This window comes from Microcebus murinus, chromosome 9, assembly GCF_040939455.1.
Source record: "Microcebus murinus isolate Inina chromosome 9, M.murinus_Inina_mat1.0, whole genome shotgun sequence".
Lineage (NCBI taxonomy): Eukaryota > Metazoa > Chordata > Mammalia > Primates > Cheirogaleidae > Microcebus > Microcebus murinus.
The window spans coordinates 69,137,501-69,147,500 of record NC_134112.1 but is presented as its reverse complement, the minus strand read 5'-3'; the positions used below and the strand labels follow the sequence as shown (position 1 = coordinate 69,147,500).

General features: G+C 29.9%; 1 protein-coding gene across 7 annotated transcripts in view; it reads right to left on the bottom strand.

The window, feature by feature from the left end:
- Positions 1-10,000, bottom strand: part of FOXP2 (forkhead box P2) — a 536,491-nt gene that overhangs the window by 240,247 nt on the left and 286,244 nt on the right. For all 7 annotated transcript variants that reach the window (XM_076006560.1, XM_076006561.1, XM_076006557.1 and 4 more), the window contains one exon: positions 3,461-3,638. In XM_076006560.1, coding sequence (XP_075862675.1) covers positions 3,461-3,628 — 168 coding nt within the window. In that variant the 5' untranslated portion in view covers positions 3,629-3,638. The remainder of the gene's footprint in view (positions 1-3,460; positions 3,639-10,000) is intronic.

Here is a 10,000-nt window from a genome sequence, read left to right as displayed (position 1 = left end):
ATAGAGACAGAGAAACAGGAGATGGAAATATAGAATTAGATAAGATGTGTTTACATGCTGAAATTAGGATGGCTATTTATTTTTACACACATAAGCAGTCTTTTAAAAGATTTTACACCTTCTTGGTCAAATTATCAAGGTTAAAAATTTTAAAATAAAATTATAAAATCACAGATACTGTTATTTATTAAATATAAAATATTACACTCTTTAACAATAAACATCACTATTCTCAATTTCATTTTGAAAATAAAATATGTGGATTCCAGGATTTAAATGGTTACTCAAAGACTCTGTTTTAAATGAATAGAGATAAATGAACTGACAGTAAGAAAGTACTGACCAGATGTTTTTAAGCACCATCACCTGAAACACCTTCAAAGCAGTACAATCTCATAAAACATTCAGAAAGATTATCTGACTTAATGAATGTTCAAAATGCAAGCTCAAATCTACCCTGTAAAGCAATCAAGTTTTTAGCAACTATTTTGACCTTAGTGACACAAACAATTAATTCTGAAAACCTAATATCAAAATAAAATTCTACATCTAATGCAGAATAATTTCTCAATGTAGTTAATCTAAAACAACATCTGAAATATGCTACCTCCATATATTATACATTCTAGTATTTAGTACTAATTTTAGAAGATTAGAAAAGAATGATGGAGAGAGTAATTCATCAGGAGAAAGCTTTTTTTTTTTTTTACAGTAATCTTTCAGTGAATATAAAACAGCAGAACATGCTAACAAAGATGTGGCTACCATGAACATATCCATTATATTATACATTTTACAATTTAGAGATATTCCAGATTTCAGAAATATTTCAATATTAATGAATTAAATGGTAGGAAAAATACTAGTTATAGTTTATCAATCCCTTTTTACTCCACCAATCCATTTAAATTAAATAATTAAGTATTTGTTGCAATGTGTTCCAAACACCAACCCTTCATCCTAAATACATGGCTGATTTAAGTCAAACTACTCACCTCTACAAAAACACAAAAGCCATAAAAATTAAGATAAACATACTGTTCTTAAAACAGACCATTTCTGCCAGAAGTTCATGGCAAACAAAATTTTACTTTGTTTACACCAGTCACTGCCTCCTAAATTATATTTCTAAATAAGAGACTTGGCCAATGATGATTAGTCCATTATACTTATGAGAAGTAATTTAATTATTTGCACAAAACTTTACATTTAAATAAAAACATGTAAAGATAAATTTATAAAATTATTTCATTATTCCACTTTTTATGAATTTGTTTTAATAAATATTCTTCATGGTTTTTAGTTCTTCTGAAATAATAGTGAATATGTTAGTATTAAAAGTAATAATTTCATTAATTTTATAGAAAAGACATATTAATCCTTAGAATTTAAAGGCCCATTCTAAAATGCACTAATGGAAGGAAAAAAATTCAATAACCTTAAGTATCTAACTATATTGATATGGTTAAAACATAACTAAGGAAAGGGACATTTACAAAGGTTTATGCATGTTTATTTATTTATTTGATTACATATCTTCCTCTAGACACTTCCTGAAGTGTCTATGTAGGTGCCGACTATACCCATCGTGTTAAATCACTTTTAGAACTTACTCTACAAACATCCAATACATGACTAAAGTTTCTAAGTCATTTGAAGGGCATAACTTTTATATTTATTCTTGTTTATGGTTTACATAGATGAACTGTGTAGAACAAAGTAAACTTCAAAGTCAGGTTGTGAACACACTTTGTAGACCCAATCATAAGATGCCTGGAGACTACTATACTGTATAGCCATAATTTTTACTCTGTTTTTTGTTTATTGGAAATCTAATCGGGGCTGTGAAGGAAAAGAAAGCCATTTCTTGGCATTTCTCTTCAGAACCTGTCATATTTTAGTACTCAACTGCAATGTTCGTTTTCAATTATTATTTTCACTCGCCTTTATAAATGCAGTCCACAGGATTCTCAGGCAAAATAGAATCTGGCTAAAAATGCTAAGAACTCTTTTAGGGGAATTAGTAGGAATATTATTGTATTCCACTGGTGTGATATTTCCTGCAAATATATTAAAGGAAGAAAAGGACTGTCTTGAAAACTGCATTTATTAAAGTAACCTGTAAAATGAGCTAAGCCTGGGACTTTGGTAGGCATTTAATTCCTGTGATAGTTAAAACAAACTATTTCAAAACAATAAAAACTGTCTTCTTAATAATCACTCTCTGAAAAATGACATAATTCTAAAATAATAGGTAACCTATTCAAAATGCTATGTTTAGCTATTTTAAAAGATTATTCTTGAAAACAATGCCTAAAGGTTAAGACATTATTCAATCCATACAACTTTTAAAATGCTGTTATTATTTTAAATAATAATTCTATTAAGTTTTAGTCTAGTGTGGGTGTTTGCTTTAACTTTTGAGATGCATTCTTTCTCATTATATACTACCTTAAAATGTGAATGATATAACTTAATTTGAAACATTTTTAATATTAATACATTATTTTAGTGGATTTAATTTTAATGATTTCTTTGCCATTTAGTCTGAATGCAATCCAGAGCTTAAAAAAAAATCTTTATTTTCAAACAAGTATAATCTTTTCAAACAGGTGTACTCATTCTGGCCTAATATAAGTATATGCTTTGAAAGCTTCTATTCTCTGTTACTGTTTCTGCAGACTTGAGTCAGTGAAGAATGTAGTGGCTATTTTTTGGTAGAAAATAAAATTTCATTGACAAACAAAATTAGGAAAAATGCATCTGTTTTATAAAAACAACAATAGACTACATAAAAATGTACCTTCATTTTGCAGTTGTTTACTTTTCTAGATTTAAAGAAAATAATTACATTTTATGAGACACTAGAACACAAAAAGTGCTCTTTAATGTTAGTGAAAGATGTATATTCAAAATATCTTGGAATGAGTTCAAGAAAAGCTACATAGATAATCATAATGTTTATATGATTTACAATCTCTCCACAGATTTCAACTAATTAATAGCTAATATTTGTAGCTATCACAGGCAAGCATCTGTCTTGTGAAAAGTCCTTGTGGTCCTTTTCACCTTAGCTCAGACTTGGAAGAAATTCATTGTATAAGCAAGTATCAAGTAATGTGGCCCTCTGGTGGAAAACTAAGTATCACATTCTGCAGCACAATGTTAGACAGTAAACTAGAAGCTATAAAATATTTGTTACAAAGCTTTACAGACCTTCCAAAAATCATCCTGTGAGCTTAATTAACATCCTGACACCTGAAGGGCACTCTGGTGCTGGTATGACGTAACTAATATGAAAATCTTATCTTTACTCATCCTTCAATCATGTTGCAAATAATAATAAATTCTCAGCATTTTAACTTAACACGACATGCTCGATTTGCTATGAGTACATTTTTCATATTCAAGAAAACAGGCTTATTTGCTTTAAAGAAGCACTGAGGAAAACAAAACTTACCTGCTGTTGTTGCAGATGCAGCAGTTCCACTGTGCTTACTTCAGAGCTGGTGTCACCACTTGATCTTCCATCTCTGCTGCCAGCATCTAATTGGCTGCTTAGAGTGCTCATTCCATTTTGATTCATTGAACTGTTGCTTATTGTCTCTGTCGCAGATTCCTGCATCATGACTTAATACCTAAAAGTGATTAAGAAGTATCAATTAACACACGTTACACCTTCACACTTCCATTATCAAGATGTCCCTCTCTGCCAATTACAGAGACAGCATCTTTAGAAGGGGGGGGGGGGGAAGCCTTGAATAGTCATTTACCAAGAAAAGCAATACAAATTCAGCTTTTAGCCAGATACTAATCACTGAAATTATGGTTTCTATAAGCAATTTTTGTGTGGTTACATTTAACAGCCAAAGTAACATACCATGCATATAGCATGGTCAATAGCATTTATGAACGACCACATTTTAAAGTCTCCCTATAAAACCAGTTTAAATGAAGGCACGATTGCACACTCTGTTCTATGTTTCCTATTATCTACCTTTGACAACCATGGATGACTATACAGCCTTATTTTAAATATTCACTATCTTGATTCTGTCAGAATTTTACAGCACATCTTATGCAAGGCTGTTGTTTAATGATGCACAGCTAATCATACAAAATTAAAATTTTGTAAGGGTGTTACAAATCATATGGTATCAACCAATGATAAATAGTATAATGGGTTTCTTTTTTTTGAGACTAAATAAAATTTTGCCTTGGAGGCATTTTAAGAAAAAGCTCCTGCTGCAAACACGTCAGATATTGCCTATTTTTTTAATCAAACAGCTCATATTCATTTATTTTTCTGACATTTAAAACATTTAATACTGTCCTTCCTGGGAAGTAATTAAGCTTATGCATGAGCAGCAATCAAACTGTTCACTTGAAGATGACTTAAAACTCAATTTTAACATAGGCAAATAAATGAAAGATATAAAATTAATTTTCCAGGCATGTATTAGATATGAAAGCTGGAAATAAAATCTATCAAGAATATCACTAATGATTGTGCTAAAAACAGCATAAATTATGCATATTACCTTCTCTACAGTAATAAATGTTTTATCATTTTCACTGCATAAATATACTGTACTTTCAGGATAGCAATGAGATGTCCTGCCAAGATCAGTGGAAATCCTTGCAGTAAATAAAGAACCAATGTGCTGTTACAAACCAGAATTTTCACAGTACATCTTGAATCTGTGGTTTAGAAAGATCAGTTTTGGCTCTTAAAGACATCTGAATCCTATGCCATTAACTAATAGATGCACTTCTCTGTTTTACTTCTACGGACCGAAATTCAGAAGCAACCTGGCTGCGCGGTGACTTTCACAGTAATGCTAGCTAGTCAGTGGACTTACTTTAAACTAAAGAAGGACATAAAACTTATCACTCAATCTAATTTGTTTTTCTACATGATTTCACTATTTTAAACTTGGTCATATTTTAATGCTTTATTCCCACTTAAAATTTTGAAATATATTTTGTAAAGCAAATATAAGCTTAATATCTCTTCCTGTCATGGAGAAATGTTTTTTACCCACTTATGTTTTAAAATGTGATCATCACACACATATACAAAGAAATGTGACACATCTCCAAAAGATATTTTTGAATGCTAATATTATAATTATTAAAATGAATACTTATAATAGTTTTAATAGGTATTTTCACCAAATGCTAAATTACTAAATTATTTCTATGATTCTAAAAAGTCCATTAAAAAAAAGACCTACTAATTTTGAAAAGAGATCCTGAGTAGCTGTATTAGCAAAGCAAGTTAGTATAACCAAAACTATAGATACAATTTAAAGCTGTTCTGATAAAAAATAAATGCAACAACAAAACCATGATCATAAAGGAAGTAATTGCTATAACTACAGTAAATAACTTTTGAATCAAATGCATTTATGAACAAATAGGTTTTGTTAAACATCGTATTGAACATTAACAAAGAAAAATCATATAAATAAAAATTGATACATAGTGATGGATTTTGTAAGAAAAAAACAAAGCTAGTACTCTTTTCTGAGATTAGGCAGCTAATAAGTATTCAAATTAGGCATAAATTTTACATGCACAATGTTTAAAATATTCAGAGAAAAGATCTGATTGCCTTTACCAGTTATATGAAAATTATAATTTCAGTTCTCTCCAACTGGAGAAACAGACATAACTTCTAAATATTGCATTTAAATTTTACTTTTGACAGTATATCTGAGTATATACATGTATGTGTGCTTTTATTTCAACACCCAAATTTATTTGAAATACTGATTATCTCTGGGTGAAGTTTGCAACAACAGGAATAAAAATAAAGAACTATATTTTCAACTGTAGCAGATAGGTACAGCATTTAATACTAACCTTTGTGTAGTAAATGTCAGGACCAATTGGATGAAGGAAAGGATTCTACATGTATTACTGTGCCATAATCAAGGCCATCAAATAATTAAGAATAATCAACAAGCAGAGTTATGTGTCTCAATCTTTATTATAATTATTAAGAAAGACCTACATAACTTCTAATTCCTGTTAACTAAAGGATTTTGTTATCCCTTGTGGAGTTTTTGACTTTATAAAGCCCTAGAGTATAAATTATGATTTACATTTTAAGTTCAATCATCTAAGAGTTAGTAAAATTATGCTTAAGAAAACTATGAGTGATAGTACTTCTTGCTCTATAAAACAGTAGAATCTGACCAAACATTTATATGAAAAAAGAAGGGCAATTGTATAATTAGATGATTATATTATACATTTCACCTAAAGAAAAAATCCTGAAGTGTGTCTACTATAAAGGAGACATTCCCCAAGGATAATGTAGATGATTTCCAGTATTTACTAAGTTTCCTTTAGTAACACTTCCACACTTGCTTCCCACTAGAGGAAATATTTCTAGCACAATGTGAGGTGCTGTTTACCTTTTAAGTATATTTTAAATAATTATAAATTCAGCATATTCTTTCAGAGTGGATGTGCCTGTGATCCCAAACGTATCGAACTAAATTATTCATTCTTCTCAATCCTACCACAAACATTTTACAAAAATCAGTGAAAATAAATTCCAGATCATTAAAGGGAAAGGTGAGTTTGGGAGTCACAGTTTTAATGTTTGTCTGAGCTGTAAGTTAAACCCTTAAGTCTTTCAACATACACAACTTTTTAGCCACATCAGAAAATAACTCCTTAGATCTTGCACTCAAATGATACAGTTCTACTCTTCTCCCTTACATTAAGTTTTTCTTTCTTTCTTTTTTCTTTCTTTTTTTTAAGCAAGTCACTGTACAGATACTTATTCTCTACACCACTTCCCTTTTGAAACATTAAACTGACACTGGAACTGACTGCACAAGATTGCATTTTCTCTTCCTAAACAACTTGAATTGAAAGGTTACTTAGTGTAACAATATTTACTTGCAGAATTGTGTTGTTACCAAGGGTATAATGGATGGTGGCTATGCAGGTTTACGCAAGAATGAGTGAAGCATGAGGCATTAGCCATGTGTTTGACATGTTTCAAATTGCTATAATCCAGCATTAAACACACCCAGCAATTCATGCCATTTCTTGCAGCCATAATCTTGAATAAAGCGTGCAAAACCACTTATTATATAAATTAGTATATGACTCCCTGTTATAGTCACAACAGTGCTTTTGTGTTTATTTTGCATCAAGATGTAGTCTTTTATTTGTACAAATAGCAGGATATAAAGACATAGCTCAATTAGACCTCCTTACTTTATGATAGGGTAGTACTGAATGTTAGACTTGTTGGTTTTATTTTTTCCTCTTAGAGTTGTAGGTTCTATCGATATAAAACTGTATCATGTGAAATAGTTATATTCCTGAGTGATAACAGAAGCCTGCATATATCCCATTCTGTATTCGCTCCAATGTTCAAAAGTTTAAAACTTGACCTGGGCAAGTACAGTTAATTGTGTTATCTCAACTACCACCAGGGACACTATTGGTCCTTGTTGCTTACTCAACTTCTTTTCTCTCTGGTCTCTCTCATATTTCTTTCTCCCTTTCTCTCATCTTCCCTACCTCTCTTTCTTCTTCTCTTCCACTCCCTAGCCCCTTGCATGTGTGTGTATATGTGTGTTGTGTGTGCATATGTATAGATAGATCAATTGATCAGTCTATGTATGTCAAGGATTATAAGAAGATAAAAATAGCCTCTACTTCCAACCACACACTCCCTTATCAACATTCTATATACACAGATACCCTATCTGGTAATTTTGATGCTTAAATATTAACTCATTTTTTTTTGGCATCTTACCATTTAATCAAAACAAATGGATTTAAAATAATGACTTCTTGAAAGATAATAACAAATAACAGTAAATATAGAAAGTTTATAACTATTTATGTCAACTTTTCTTAAATGAAATTATATATAGTGATATTAAAAGATATTTTGTGTCCAGGATCTGATTCATTCTGTTGTCTAATTTATTTAACCACGTACATACATTAAATCCAAAGAATTTTGAATATGACATTTAAAGAAAATTAAACCATCAAATTAAAAAATTATTATATATTCTTAAATACTTCTTTACTAAATCATGTTGAAATTATTAATAAACATTAAGTATTTCTATGTAGATTCATATAAGAAAAGGTTAAATATGAAGAAAACCTACATATGTAAAAAGAAACCTACATATGTAAAAAGAAACCATCTGTTTACTCCAAAATATCAGCTAAATTCTGATTTGAAAACTTCACTGTGAAGTAAAACTTCTGAAAGAAACTAGCATTTAAATAATGATAACTTTTGTGCTCTAGTGGAATTAATTCATCATGGGCACCATGCATAGTGCATTTGAAATCTAGCACTGCTTTGCTAAAAGTCTTTAATACTAAGATTGCCTAATAAATCAAAATGCCAAATATGAAGGATATAGTTGAATGTGTAAGAACAAAAATTGAGAAAGCACATGAATTTTTTTTTAATTTTTAAGAACTGAAACAAGATGTCCTTTAAAACATGATTTGGAGAACAGCATCTGTCATAAAACGGGTATAATTTTTACTATAACAAGTGATGTTATGATTTTAAGTAAATTAAACTTGTTTATAAAGTATTTTTCACTATTTATTGCTTGTTTAAACAAAATGTCTAAAATGCTGTGCACAAATTAAAGCTATCTTTTTGGAACAACAACAAAAAGCATTTTAGTAACAATTCAAGTTTTTATTCAAAAAGGTTAATATGTCAAACATGCAAAGCTATAAGACATTTTAACATGATAATTTTTTAAAATAATGATGATGAGTACTTTTAGCAAACAATACTGTTAGATCTTCAACAATTACAAACATCTGGGAAACATAAAAGTAGAACAAATGAAAATCTTATCTTCCAATTCAATCAGCTATTAATTAATTTAGCAACTTAGTATGTTATGTTTTGTTCCAGGATTAAAACTACACTAAGTTTAAAACAGAAGAAACAAAATTTAAGTGTTTAATCTCTATGCTATTTTGTTTAAAGAAAGTGCAATGAAGAATTTGAAAGAATGGTAGCTATGTAGGTATATTTTACTCTAACATTATGATTCTGTACCTATAGTTCAGTGACTCCTGTTCATAAGCATAAATTGGAAGAGATTGATAACACTAATGATTCTGGTGAACTAATTACTCAAAAACATATTTCAAAATTATATTTTTACATTAATCTTTATATCGTAGAGACTTGTTTTAGTCTCACACATTCATATAATTTTCATATATAGCATCTATTTCTCAAACATTGAAAATGTACACCAAGTTTTACTTTTCAAGGTAAATGCCAAATAGTCTTCTTTTTAAATTTATAAATTTTAAGGCTAGTTTAATTCATTAAATTGTTAAAATGTTTTAAATCAGTCCTTTAGAGCATTAATATTTATTTTTTAAAACAAGGGGAAAAGGAAGCTTAGGGAAAGTTTATTTCATCCTGTTACTCTATAACCTCTGATAAATAGAGTTGACATAATTTATAATACCAAAATGTAATGGTTTTTGTAATGTGTTGAACTATCTATCTACATATCTTAGATATGTGAGAGGAGGACTTAAAAACTAAAGAATGTTACCTAGTTGCCAATACAAAGATAAATACTAGTTACAATTTACAGGATACCTGATAAGCAAGTATATTCTGTCACAGATTTTCTTGTCCTTGCCTAAAGAAAAAAAAAATCTTCAAATTTCTAAGACCAGGAATATTTTAGTTTAGGAAACAGAATTTAACAGTAAAAATGTTAAAGCAATAAGAAATAATTAGCTCTCCAAGAACATAGAAAGACCTGCCTAGCAGGCAAAACCTCCCTCTTTTTTATTTAAAAAGCTTAGTGATTGAGTTGTGCAAGCTTGCAAGCTTCCATGCAGTGGGTCCACTTACAGTCAAATTCCCAAAGGCTGGACTACTTGCAATAGCCTTCACTGATCCCCTGGCTAATGAGAGCTCTGAGTATGTACTTCTCTTGTGATGGCATTT